At 38.1% G+C, this 14,607-nt stretch overlaps 1 protein-coding gene across 5 annotated transcripts; it reads right to left on the bottom strand.

Annotated features, from left to right (window-relative positions):
* Positions 1-485: 485 nt before the first annotated feature.
* unkl (unk like zinc finger) lies at positions 486-13,608 on the bottom strand. 5 transcript variants are annotated; one of them, XM_080905111.1, is made up of 16 exons: positions 13,469-13,608; positions 12,635-12,844; positions 7,677-7,853; positions 6,528-6,661; positions 6,252-6,387; positions 6,056-6,173; positions 4,980-5,064; positions 4,712-4,878; positions 4,348-4,539; positions 3,317-3,367; positions 3,039-3,216; positions 2,852-2,962; positions 2,515-2,751; positions 2,108-2,295; positions 1,770-2,027; positions 486-1,591 (listed from the first exon to the last, which is right to left on the bottom strand). In XM_080905111.1, exons 1-16 carry the CDS (start codon positions 13,531-13,533, stop codon positions 1,436-1,438), a joined length of 2,463 nt encoding a protein of 820 aa, XP_080761237.1. In that variant the 5' UTR covers positions 13,534-13,608; the 3' UTR covers positions 486-1,435. The 5 variants fall into 5 exon arrangements, with proteins under 5 accessions (XP_080761237.1, XP_080761239.1, XP_080761238.1 ...); XM_080905113.1 differs by having other exon boundaries at positions 2,108-2,226; XM_080905112.1 differs by having other exon boundaries at positions 2,852-2,941.
* Between the last annotated feature and the right edge of the window lie 999 nt (positions 13,609-14,607).

The raw sequence follows: 14,607 nt of genomic DNA, 5'->3' as shown, positions 1-14,607 counted from the left end.
CTAAAGTGCAGTTTAAATTTGCACTTATTTGATTGAAATTTTTATAAATCTAGTTATGAAAGTAGAAACTATTAAGTACTTTTTTTTTTTAATGAAATCTTAATATGTAGAACCATGCTATGATCTAACAATAGGAAACATGAAATATTCAATTATGTTTCACAGTACACACAAAAGCTTCAGACATTGTGTAGCTTATTATGTAGAAAACAAATGTATAAATCTAAAAAATAAAGACACAAAAGAATACCTACAAAGCAGCTTAAAGCAAATTTCTATATTTATATATATTTATATATACCCTTGAATAAAGTCCCAGGTCAACAAAGTGCTTTTAATAAGAAAAACTTCTTCAGAAAGTTGGTCAAAATAATGATGCTTGACTGTTTTGCATTTAAAAAAGAAAGTTGGTGAAATTTTATTTTGGAGGGTTTAAAGAAAATATGACTTTAATTAAAGAGGACTGCTTTAAATGGGGTTTTGAGATTTTCTCTTGATTTAAAGATGACAAACCTTACTGGATCTTTAGTATTTTATGAATCTGTTTTTTTACTACAATGAAAATGTGGTTTTCATCACATAAACAGTTCTCGTAGCGCTGTGTTTAATAATGAAATGTATACTAATTCAGCTTGACACGGACCTGCTTTGTGGTTCTCCATCACATACACCACCAGTGCACATATTGTTTTCCTGATCAGACTAATTGAGCTTAAAACAAATATGTGATTCCTGGATTAGACATCAGTCACTTGGTGCTAGGATGTCTGGTTTCTTGAATGGTTTCCAAATTGTTATTTTTTGATCCGGATGAGTTCCTCTGTAATTAAAGACATATCTGCTTTGAGTTTTGCTCACTTTAGCTTTACCATCAGCAGAATAACCTCAGCTTTGGATGGCCACCATGTTCCCAACATTTGCCAATTTTTGAGATGTCACCCTAACATCCTTATGGTTCAATGCTTTAATGTTTATTCACATTAAAGCAGTTCATAATTGTAAGTTATAAGCATTGCATTTAGATACAAACTCAGTCCTTATGTACGGAATTTTTAAGTAAGCTTAGTAGCAGACTTCTAATGTATAATTTTGTATGTACTCTTGCCTAGGTGGGATAGTAGACAGGTGGCTGTGTGCTAGGAGGACCTGATTTTATGTCCTGTACAATGTTTTAATCATGATTCCATATTATTCATTAACTAAGTGCCTGGTTTTCATATAGAAAGTGCTTGGCTATTTGATGTCAAGTGAACATAAAATGAGCAAAAACCACAACGATTGAATCCCCTGTATGCAATCTGATTGATAATACTATTTGTTTGGTCAGTCAAACACCATTTCATCCTAACAGACACTGCTGTGTAGAAAATTGTAATATTTATTAGTAGTTTTTCAAAGGGCTAATTGATTAAATAGTACCTTAAGTAACTGTACATCACCACTTCAATATTTTTGTTCTACAGTAGGGACATTCTGTTTTACTAGGTGCACAGTTCTCACAGAGTACATAATGTTGGCAAGGCTGCAGAACAATGCAACGATCATGCTTTTGGCAAACTATACATTTCTTTGACTGAAGCTGATATATTACCTGTTGGGGGAAGAAGAGAATTGAGATCAGCTGCAACTTAGGGAAATGCAGTTCATGCAGACTTTTCAAATAAACATGCTTGATGACAAACATGGATCTGAATGACAGTCTGACAAACTGTTTTAAAACTAAACCGATGCTACAAATGAAATGCTGTGTGTGCTCTGGGCTTTCTTACCCCATCTATAAGGTCTAGGTCATTACGCAGCTGACTCTGGATGGAGTGAAGCTTAGACAAGGGAAGCTGGTCCAGCTCTCCATAGCTACGTAGAAGAGGTGTTCCAGGGGTGCGACAAAGCGCATCAAAGTCCCCCTGGAGCTCTTTCAGCTTGCGCTCCGTTTCTTCCCATTTCTGTTCTGCCAGCTGCCGCTCTGCCTCTGCTGTCTTTGCTTGCTCCTTTGCTTCATGAGCGTCTTTCTGGCAAGCTTCACAGGCCTGGAACAAAGGTGAGGGTTGAATTAAAAAAAAAGTATAAAAAGGGAAATAACTGGCACACAGTCAGTGTGTATACTTACTTGCTTCACCTGATGCCAGGCCTCCTCAAATTGTTTGATCTTCCTCTTGGCCTCATCCAGCTCTCTGAAAAGGCGGGCCACATCAGCACTGGTGGTTGTGGAGGTTAGGCTGCTGAAAACTGGAGATGGACTGGGTGAAAAGCTGCCACTTACAAAGTCCCAAATGCTGCTAGCTCCTCCGTTCAAGCCTAGGTGAGCGACGTGTTAAGATAAGAGCGATTTAGATTAAACAAAATCTTGGTTGCACTAACTTGTGTCACTTTTTACACGATCCATCTCTATTAGTCATACTTTCAGCTTCACTACTGCACACAGAACTAGATTAAACACCGAAGGGAAGCTGAAGGAAGGGGCTGATGAAAGCAAATGCTTTCCAGCTTGCTCGGGGGAAAATGCGATCAGCTTACCCAGAGAGTTCTGGGAAGAGGAGGTGGGTGTTCCCAGAAGGCCGTGCTCTTGCTTGGCTAGCATGTTTGAAGGTTGATTTTGCTGAGATACTGTCCCAGACAGCAGGGACTGTGACAGCGACTGGGAGAGAGAACTTAGAGGGGAGGTGGAGAGCGATGATGAAGAATTAAAAGAAGATGATCGTGCCAATGAGCCAGGAATGTTGACAGGAGCAGATCCACTTAGCACCCTTTGACCTGAAGGACAAAGCATATACAGGTGTTCTTTAGAAACACACAAATCCTAATGGAAGGATTTGTGATGAATAAGTGCTTGAAACATATGAAGTGACCTTACCTGCCATTCCCACACTGTTATCTTGATCCTCTAACTCCTTATCAAGCGATGCAACATTAATGTCACTAAAGTTGAGGTCCAGTGCGGATCCTGACGGGAAACAAAACAAATCTGACTGAAATTTGACAACAAACTGCAGAGTGACAGTCAGTTCAAGCTGTTTTCCCTTTGTTTTGCATACACTTACCAATGACAGACTCCACTGTGTTGCTCCCTGGATAGAAAGGAGTGGCTTTTGCATTCATCGTTGATAAGGTGGTGGGTGAAGAACTGTCTGAACCAATACTAGAGGCCAAGCTTGATGTTATACTGGAGGTAAAGCTTGATGCCAATGGGTTCACCACAGAGAATACAGTATTTTGTGTCTAAAAGCAAAGCACAGTAAAGCGTTTAATTCCTATGTTCTCAATTACAAGTTTCATAATAAAATAAACACATTATCTAAATGACTCACTAAAAACAAACCTGTTTTTCTTGGTCCATCATTTTTTGATCCACCTGTCCCTTGTTCTTAATCTGGAAATGATCAAATGGCAAAGACAGTCTATTTCAGTGCCATATCCTTTACATCAAGCCAGTATTAATCAAAATAGTTTTATTGCACCTGCCCTGGACTAACACATTTTATCTTAACCATTTTTCACCGTCCCTGCACTTAGGCTTCGCAGCGCTCACGGCTCTTGTCATTCTGATGATTAACATTTATGGAGCACCTTTCTTCAGACTGACTGCAGACTGTAATTAAACCGATCACGTTACTTCATTCTGCCTTCATCTTGTAGCACTAGCAAATCGTGAGTGCAGGAGACAGTAACATTTTACTGTGAGTGGAAGTCTTCTATAAAGCCAGAAAACATTTAAAAATTCCCTTTAGGGGAATTCTTAGCAAGGAACTATAAAACCACAAATGCAGTTTAAGAACCGAAACTATTTGCTGGTCAGCTTGATCATAAGACAATGCTACACTTCAGAAGATTTGACATTTCTTTAGATGAACAGAAATGCCATAAAGTGAGCATATTATGTTCATTTTAAAGTCCAGGATGTGGTTTGTGGCTCAGCTGCAGGGGAGCGGTGGAGACCATTTTTATGCCATATTTTTATTCTAGGGCTCTAATAAAGCAGCTTTCCATGATTCACAGTTCTAGTTATTTCATCTTATACTGGGCCTTAGTGTAGTGTCTCAAAAACAAAATTTTAGCTCTTTTAAAGTCATTTTAAAGCAATTGAAAAGTGTCCTGTAATATTCGACAGGTGTTTAACATTTAACAAGTCATCATCACATACATATAGTGCATGTACGTAATGGGATATTTTAAAGAAATCAATGACATGACAAGCAAACAATGAAATACGAGGAAAAGGGCTTGAAGTGGTCAAATTAAAATGGCATGGCAAACAATAAACGAGTGACAAATGGCTGCGATAAAAGTGTAAAGCCCTAAGCTGTGTGTGGGGTTTGGTTTTCCCGAGGTTAGAGAGAGCAGTCTGTGTACCTGATCTTCACGTTCAAAGCCCGGAGCTTTGGGATAGTTAGACGTCAGAGATGAGACACTGGATGTGGTGGACTCTGAACATGAATTATTATTATTTAAGGATTTGAGCCTGCTGCTGATGGATCCCATTGGGGATAACAAAGTGTCGCTTCCTGAGCTTGACGTTACAGTTGAGCTATTAGAACATGAAACCTGAGAAAGACAAGTGCACATGGTCTTATAAAAACGATGAATACAAAAAAATGACACGAAATAAAAACATCACAATGGATGAGCTATGAAAGTGATGACAGAGTTCTCAGACGTTTGAAATCAAACTGTTTAAAATTGTGTCTCGTGTGAGTGAGAAATGGAGACAACCTACACTTCCTATTTGTCCATTGCTACTGGCTGTGCTGTTGGTGGAGTTTCCTCCACTGTTCCACTCAGTGACTGGACACTCTGAATACTGCTGAGAGCTCAGCTGGGACTGAGAACTCGACTGTATCGCTGTTAGCAATGAGCTCATGGTCTCTTCTGTAGAAGGAATTCCTAAAAACATATAAACATAACATATGTATATGTTAAGTCTCAAAACACCCTCAAATCCTTTTCACTGTACTCAGATAGTATTAAGGCAAACATGCACTTACTTTCTACATGTGCAAATGCACAAAACGGTCCTCTGGGACAGTATCCAGTCTGGCGCATGTCATTGCATTTGGTGGATCTGTAGATCTTGGGAGACAGAAAATCAGGATTATAAAGAAATAAGATGAAAATGTGTCTCACTATAGAAAACTAACCACAGCGTCAGTCTCATCAACAAAACAATATTATGGTTCATACATTAGAGACCGAGGAGATGAGTGATGTAGTCACAGTAATATGACTGTAATACATGAAATCTGTCTGTTCAGGTGACCCTGAACCAGCCAATGGTTATGCTACAGGCTTAGGCTCCTGGGGGGGCCTCTCATTCTATACCACTGATATTGTAGGCTTTTTACTTACAATAAACAAAATAAATATAAAGCATCTTGAGGTGGCCGTTGTTATAAACTACTGCTAGATAAATAAAACTGAATTGAATCTATATCCACAGAAGTTGAATTACGCAGGATCTAATGCCATCATGTTGCCTGGAAACCACCTATCAATGGGTGACAATCCATTTTTAGCCTTTCCTTCAGCACCTTATGAAAGCTTCCTATTGTTTTAATTTCACAACAACAACTTCCATCACAAAAATTTAACTGTACATGCCTAGTAACAAGGCTAAAATTACTCTGTTTTTCCATATAAACAACATCCACCGAGCACTTGTAATTTTTCTCAATGATACATGTATCTGTCTGGCAAGAAGATGAACAGGACAAGAAATACAGTACCATGGACATGTACTAGTAATGAAAATGTGCAATAATCTTTATTATTATAATCTTAATTTTAAAATTAAGATTATAATAATAATCTTATTTTTTAAAATAATCTTACTATTACAAATTTTTATTTTTTTTTAAATGTAGCATTAACACAAAATGGTTATAATTATGTGAGTGAAAGAGTTTTTTGCTTATAAGCATCTCTATGAACATTTTGTTGACATTTCACACTACTTCTAGGCACAACTAATGCTCAAAAATACATCATATTATGCATTATGGCCATTGTATTTTCACTCTAAGCTTGAAAAACTCGCATCGTGACTAAAACAAACTTAACTCACCTCTGGATGAAACTGCTGTTCGGTACGAGAATGGCAATACTGGCAACTGTCTCCACTTTCACACTTTGAGGGCTCGCCCCATTCATCACCGTGCTTCACATTAGGGCAAGGAGTTGACCTGCATTCAGAAGAGGCAGCTTTAACATTTTAGAATTAGAAGCCTTCATATTTTAACTTATACAGAATGAAAACTCACCTGTACTTGAACTTTCGAGGATTTCTCCTCCGATCTCTACTGTTGTGGTAGTGGGGGCAAGCATAGCCCTGTCTGCATAGTCTGGGTGGCTTAGTACACTGATCTGTTTTATAATTGGCTAAAACAAAAGTGGTATCTGCAAAAAGAGGCATCGCAGTTTACTTTCTTATCCCTATTACAATGAAAAATAAATAAATAAACAAAACGAATAAATAAAGAACATTGATTTGATTAGCATTCAATACAACAAACGGCATGCAAGTTGGAGTTTCTAACCTTGCCACCGGGGATCTTCTGTCAGAGTTTTTTCAATCATAGCTTGGCTGGCTAGCACACCAGGCTGCAAATCAGGAATCCCTTCCCCAGATCCCAACTGTCCATTTTGGAGGGCCTCTTGTGCTTGGATTTCTCTGTGCATAAAGAGTTAAAAACATTTTTAACTCAGTGTACCTTAAAAAAACAAACAAAAAAAAACAAAACAAAAACAAAAACAAAGCAACAACAACAACAACACCAAAAAACACTTTTAAAGGAAACTGAAAAACACTCTGAAGGGGAAATCTCCAAGCCTACTCTCATAACCAGTCAAAAACAAGTTTCAATCTAATGATATTTGCTTACTTTGAAACTCAAAATACTACACAAATAAATATAAAGAGACACCATATCATGGATTAGCTGTATATAGTACATCCAAAGGAAACTGCAAACCTACGGCCTGTGGGCTGGAATTGGACCACTAAAGGATCCAACAGGGCCCACTGTAATGGTTTTTGAGAGTAAAACTTTTAAGGGATTTTGGAGAAGTTACAGCAGAAACACTGACAATGATGTCATTAAAGTAGTAGTGTGAGCTGGTAATTTCATCTGAGTCTGAACCATTGTCACTTTCACAAAGACAGACAGCGTGAAAACCAAGACCCTGTGCCCACACCCTTCTTTCATCTTCAATAGTAGCATTTCTTTGTAATGTGAGTGTAGTCCATGCTGGAAAAACCAAGACATGATGTCTTCTTTTTCTTAATTTGGCTGTAACTTGTTTTATAAATGACTAGCTAATTGTTAATGTTGTCAGACTGTCTTGAGACATGAGAAATAAAGACAAATTTGGAGGCGTTTCTTTTTAACAGGTTGTCATTGATGTGTTTTACTTGTCCAGCTCACATGAAAGTCAGCAGAGCAGAAAATGACCATTACTTATGAGTGTATGCACTGATTTAAACAGACTCCTTAAGCTCATTAAAACATATTTATATATTATAACTTGTTCAGAAAAAAAAAGTCTCTATAAACCAAATCCACACATACAAAATAGCGACTCTGCACTGCAGGGGTTTAATCTAGCTCATTTGCTAAATGCATTGTAAGCTCTGAGTGAAAAGTCTGGCAGGCATAAAAGAGGCCACTATTTGCTTTGCATGTCACCTGATATCATAGACTGGAGGTCGGAGATCATGTGGCCCATGAGCAAAAGCACAGTGGAGGCCATTCTTCACACAATGCCCTCGAGCATCTGTCTCATGGATACAAGTGCCAGTCTTGTAATATCGTAGATGGTACTTGCGCTCTGTGTCACCAGTGGTCCGGTGTAAATAAGGACAGCTAAGAAAAACAAAGAACACATTCACAACTTTCACCAGTTGATCCAAATAGGATATCCGAACAGAAACAATCTGACAAGGCAATGAAATAATATGCAACATAAAATGTCCAAAAACTAAACATATAGCACAAGTACAATTATTTTAAAATGCTTCATCCTTCTTCGATTATTAATGTTAATGCTATAACAATTCACTATAAATCCATAAGGACTATAAAGGAATTCTTATAGCTGTACATATTTTAAGATTCTGCTGTAAGTGCAGGACTCTGGAAATCTAGAGTTTTAAAATGGTAACTTTGCAGGCCAGTGATTGACACTTTTAACCTTGATGTAAATGTTGCAATCTGTGTACCAACCACACAAGTTGCAACACACTCTTCCGAGCAAATGTTTTCAAACTTAAAAGCAGCTCTGCAGTTATCAGTGCTCAGTTCAAAAGCCTGCATCTCTGACCCGTATGATATGGGGTATAACGGGTGCATTAGTACCTATGGATTTGCAAGATTGCAAAGGCAGCATCAAAGCTAAAAAGATATACTGGCTTCAGAGCAACATATATTCTGATCCAAATCACAAACTTTTTCAGGGAAGGGATTGAATATTTCTGTAGGGCATACTAAACCCCAAACTTCATCTGTTACAGCAGCATGGTTTCTCATCCAAAGAGCCCAAGGTGCTGAACTGGCCTGCTGGTAATTCAGACCTTTCACCATCTCAAAACATTTGTTGCACCGTGAAATAAAAAAGTACAACAAGGAAGACACAGGAATGTTGAACATAATCCTATATCAGACAATAATATCTCTTATATTTATTGATTTTTTATTTTAAAAAAGACCCTAACCTAATAATATCAAAGAATGTTTAATTAATATGATTTTCCCCGTGGTTCCAAAATATGTGTATTTTTTTCTTTTTATGATTTCAGAGCATTTTTTTAATAGTTTACACCATTTTATTTGGATGACATATCCCTTTGAAAGCACTTTTTCTTTTTGTGAAAAGCATTTACATGCATACGTCATTTTATTTACCCACTGTACTTTTCTTCCTGTTGTTTTAAAGTGCCCCTTGTAGTGGATATGTGTGTGATACTAGATGGGGATTTCTTTTTTTAAATAACCCCAGTTATTTACACTCTTCCTGTCTAAGTGCCACATTAAGTACCACCCTGGTTTTCTATTGGGCACACCCCATTTTCAGGGACAATGATTGGCTTTAAGCCACATGACCATACACCCAGCCATCTGTGCTGTTGCCTCTTTCATGGATATGTATGTTGGCCATATAGAAATGTTTTTACTTATTTATTTAGTCTGCACACATTAAAATGTTGCCTGCAGCATGTTTTATAATGATCCTGAAGGCCACAAGCTGAATCAGTCAATGTTAAACTTGTTCTTTATATGCATGTTGCTTGAGCTTTAATTGCTTCAGACTTTGTTTTCCTCCATACATGTTGGAAATAGGTGAAGTTGCGCTAAAACGCTTTATTCTGTTACCACAATGCAGGGCTAACACACTACCAATGCCTCAAGATATGTAGAGCAAATAAGCCTCTTGAATAAACCAAATTTTCCTTTCTTGAGCAGTTGCTATAGCAACACATAAGGTCATACAAAAATAGCATCCATTAGTAGAGGAGGAATTGTAAGGATTGAATACTTTAATCATTTCATTTTTTTTAATCATTTCTATCAGGCACTCGATTAAATGCGCCATCACAATTTCCTGTCACACCGAGAGGCTGCTGTCTGTATATACTACTCGGCGCAAATTATTGCATTAGTATTAGGAATGTCACTGCAACCCTTTAGCAGCTCGATAATTAAACTTCCACCTCACCGAGAAGCGCAGCCCTTTAGCGAAACCATTTCCCCCCAGGGACAGCCCACAAAATACCCAACACACAAAACTACAGATGTTCCATAATCAGTAATCACATATTAAACTATAAATGGGGCACTGTGGTAAATGGATATTTCGAAAATATGACGCCTGGAATATAAATAAATGGTTGTGTGTCAAATTACACAGCCTTTAGACAGAGGTAATAGCAGAAGCATTAAATATAATGCTGGGGGGCAGAGTCAGCCTCTCAAAGGCTACATTCACACTGCAGGCGAAAGCGCATCAAATCCAACTTTTTTGACCCTATGCGACCCATGTCCGATCATGGTATGACAGTGTGAACGGCACAAATCCGATAATTTTCAAATCCGATCTGGGTCACTTTCGTATGTGGTACTGAATCCGATACATATCTGATGTTTTAGAAAGCGACTGCTGTTTGAACGGTCATGTCGCATTAAATCCGTCTTTTACGTCACTGACACAAGACAGACGGCAATTATCAGCGCCGGTGAAGCGCCAGATAAGACATCGCGAACACTTCCTGGCCATCCAGTGAAACTGTTGGGAAGACAACGTTGAAGAAACGTGAATATTTTATTTGTACTGTATAATCTGCAGATTCTGACAGAAATCTGCAACTATCCTTTGAAGCACCGCTCCTCTCTAAAACAGCAATAAGGATCATTGTTAGGCCATATGTAAATAACAAAATAACTTTACAACTTAAAGAAAAATTGGGAAACGTAAAGTCCGACACAAGTCTTTATATTAAGGGCCATCAGTCAAACAATATTGTTTGGTCTGGGTCTAAACAGAGCGCGTTGTGTGTGACGTCTTCTTTTGCGCATGCGGGCCGCTTTGAGGGTTCACACTAGAGCGTGTTTGCTGTCACACTTTATTTGTAGTGTGAACAAGCAGAGAAAAAAAAATCGGATTTGATCAAAAAATTGGAATTGAACATTAAGACCTGCAGTGTGAACGTAGCCAAATAGCCCACTTCAAGGACAAGAGGGTTTGCTCTCATACTACACATAAAGGGCAAATCCTGTCAAAAAAAATGGTGATTTCAGACTTGTAGATTTTTATCAACATCAGTAAATGAAGATGTGGCCAATATTTGATTTATCTGTTGTGTCCCATGATTTTGCAGTAGCTACATTTTCAGACAGTCATAAAGAGCTAAAAGTCTCTGAAATAGCTCCATTATTTATTCATAAGAAAGAACTCACACTGTTCCAGTGAACATCAACAGTAGACCACAATTCCAGCATCAGTGTATCTCTAAATATTACATTAATTGCATATTTTTTATATTATACGTAGTAAGTGTATGAGACACCAAAAGGCAAGGTGATACATCGCCAGTGCAATGCTACATCTGTAATGTGCTGACAACATCTGTGGCAAAATTTCTCCTTTACAAAAGGGATCTAAATGGTAGATGCAGCCAATTTATGAGTTAATAATGGCGCAGTAAAGATATGCAGGAATGTTTATGTCTGACCTGCACCTATCTGCACAATGCATGCAACACTGGTGTGAAGTCATGCAATGCCTTCATACAAAATTGTTAAAAAGATTGTTAAAACAAACAAACAACAACAACAAAACATACATACATACATACATACATACATAATGGAAATGTCCCCCCCCCCCCTATTATCACTATCAAACTTGAACTGTACAATTATGGCCAAAATGCTTATCACAGTTGCTTGGTTCTATACTGGGATTGTGAATATTTAACAAAATGATTGATTCATTTTTGTGATTTAAAAAAAAAAAACTAACAAAAAAGATATAAAGCTGTTTTTATATTCATATTGCATGACAAAACTATGTAAAAAAATTTGTATTCAAATAAAACTGGTCCTCATTCAGTGAAGCTTTTAGAAGAAAAATATTGGGGAAAAAAAGCCCCAAAATAAGTACAGCTTTTACTCTTACATTGTGCTCCATTGCTATTCATTTAAAAATTCTGAGGTGTTGTGATATACACCAGACCGAAGTGCACCTTTTGAAGCACAATATAAAGCCTTTCATGCAATTCATTGTACCTGCATGATGAACCTGAAGTCCATTTTCATGGAGGCACATCGTTGGCCAAAAAGAATGTGATTGCTTTGTAAAGCGGATGGAACACTGAGTAGTTGTGCTGTTTTGTGGCGCAACACATCTAGAAAAAATGCTGCAGGCTTGTTGCATTTATTAACATCACCTGCCCTAAATCCAAAGCATTTCTAAACAACAAATGATGATGATCCAACTTCTAGGAATGAGCTCTTCACTTTCTGCTGCGCTGACAGACTTTTTAACGGTTTGTTATCTACAGTATGTCATCACTGCGGTCCAGTGCATTTAGGAGCCCTGAGGCTGTGTAGTGTGCTGCAGGTAACAGCTATGATTGGCACAGGCAGGCATGTCGTCAGGGAGTGTCTGATTTGCTCTTGCTTTATGTTCTATTGGCGAAGGACGGATTTACAATATCAATTAATCATCATCATTTTATTGTGGAAAATCAAAATCACGATTGAGATTAATATTCGATTAAATGTGCAGCCGTATATCAGAAACACAAAACACTGAGTCATTTTTTGATGGACATTTCTAAGCAATACTGATGTTAAAATTAAACACAAAATATGTTACCTAATGCTGGCATCATTTTTTTCTTATTTGCTTTTTTACTTGTTATTAATTTCATTTTATGTGCGAGACAAAGACATGTTCATTATACATAAACAACTAAAATTCTTTAAAACCTTTCAGGAAAGCTATTTTGGTCATACAGCCTGAAAAATGTAAAACATGACATGAAAAGAGTAAACTGAGATCAAACAAACATGCTTCAAACGTCAACAGCTGCCAGGACGCAGTGACACACTCATGTAGCTGCCCTGACTGAAGTTGCGGGACTTACTCATCGCCATCTGGGCAGATGCCTGTGGTCTCGTCGTACTTGGTGCAGTAAACGTCGGGGCTGTAGTTGAAAGTCCCGTCCCTTCTTCGTATGGGTCGCCTTCGTCGCTGGTTGAGAAAATGCCAGTGAAAGCACGTAAAGGGTCTGTGCTGCGTACACTTGTGCTGGAGGAACAACGGGCACTGCTCTGTCCTGAACTCCTTCAAGTATCTGAAACAAGCAGGGCAAACACGAAGCGGGATTTAAACGGCTATCCGCTAGCAAGTAAGAGCTTAGCCAAGGGAAAAGTTTAGCAGGGAGTCGTGTTGTAGCCTACTATACATTTTGGGTCAGTAGAGTTAGCTTGCTATGCTGAGTGAAGACTACGTATGTTTTTCGTCGTAAAGCTCGTACAGAGCACCTGAGCGTACGTCTATAAATGTGCGTAGCAAGAGGGAACTCAAAATAAGGCCGAGCTATTTACAAGCGGACTGGTTAGCGAGTTCCTGGCTAATCATTTAGCGAACCAAGTTGACGGTGTAATATTAACCAGACCCATCAAAACCCTTTCATCAACAGCACGAAACACTTCAAAACGATCCCGCTAACGGTTGGCTAACCAGTTTGGTGATTTAAGATCCTAGAGTTTCCTGTATTGACGCAGATGTCTTTAGCGTACAGTCGCTGTCTGCTATGTAACGTTAGGTAGTCACAAAGCCAGGAAAAGCACCATGTTTTTAACGCACGCACAGGAGTTGAGGAATGCTGGAAATGCACGCGCGCAAAGGTGCGCGTTCAAAAGAGCATTTTCAGCAGCGAACGATTTTGTTGTTTCTTTGCAGCAGCTTTACTCACGTATAGTGGGTAGGTTTCTCGGTTTGAGGAGACGCATTGGCCGCCGTTTTCGAAACCGACGGCATTTTCAGTCAAAACAATGAATTGCGCATGCGCTCGGATCTGTTGCTCCCGTGAATGCATGTTCGCCTGCACGCCAGCGCACTGCAAACACCAAACGCGACCGCACGGGGGGAGTATGGGGGCACTGTAATCACGGAACGATGACTCACTTCACACACTGTTTATATCTTATTCACATGCCTTTGTTACGCCTCATACCAATATACCTGTATTTGTTTGTATTGTACTTAGATTTTCATTCGTTTAGAGATTTCATGATATTTCAGTCATTCTTTTTGTAGTTTTTACCTATGGATATGGCGTTCTTTCTTTTTCTTTTGTATTTATTTTTAATAGTCTGAATAGCTGTTTTGCTATAGGTTGTGTTTAATATTTGGCTTAAACACAAAAGTAAAAAAAAAGCTTTTGTGTTAAATAATTTCTCTGCCTTTATTTACCTTTTTCTGTCTGTTTGTTTTTAAATAGTTGCAATCATTAAGCTTGTCGTGTTAAAACCTGTAAAACCCTCAGTGTTACTTGAAAAAAGTGACTTTGTTTAGTCAAATGCACCTTACTGCTTGTGAGTAGTATAAATAAATGGTCTCTCATCCAATTAAACCTTTTAAAGGATTATCAAGCCATCACTGAGCAACAAGTGGAGTTTAAAGCTCCAGTCAGAGAGGGCCAGAAAACCAAGCTTCATCTTAGAATCAGTTGTTTTTCATGTTATGTGCTGAGTGTTCATTAAATCTAACCGATTTCAGGCCAACTTTCTGTTATGTCACAGGATTTAAAAAATATGCTTGAATGATGAATTATTTGGAATGACAGATAAAAATCAATGTGATGTAGTTTGTAGTAAGTAAGCTTTGATGTAGTAAGTTATGTTATGAGATGGTGATATATCAGATTGTTTTTTCTGTTTCTTTATTGTTGAAAAATCTAAAGGAGTAGTTGTTTTGCTTTTTGCATCTTTCTCAGCTTACCAGAATTCCACATTAAATTGACATCAGGTAGTTTCAGGGGTCTTTACTCCTGTATCTGGGAATATAATCTGCACTGTTCAAGTTCTTTTTTTCCTGGGATTTTAATGTACA

This window comes from Rhamphochromis sp. 'chilingali' (assembly GCF_963969265.1).
Source record: "Rhamphochromis sp. 'chilingali' genome assembly, chromosome: 15".
NCBI lineage: Eukaryota > Metazoa > Chordata > Actinopteri > Cichliformes > Cichlidae > Rhamphochromis > Rhamphochromis sp. 'chilingali'.
Note: the sequence above shows the minus strand (reverse complement) of the source record. Positions and strands in the feature narration are given on the sequence as shown.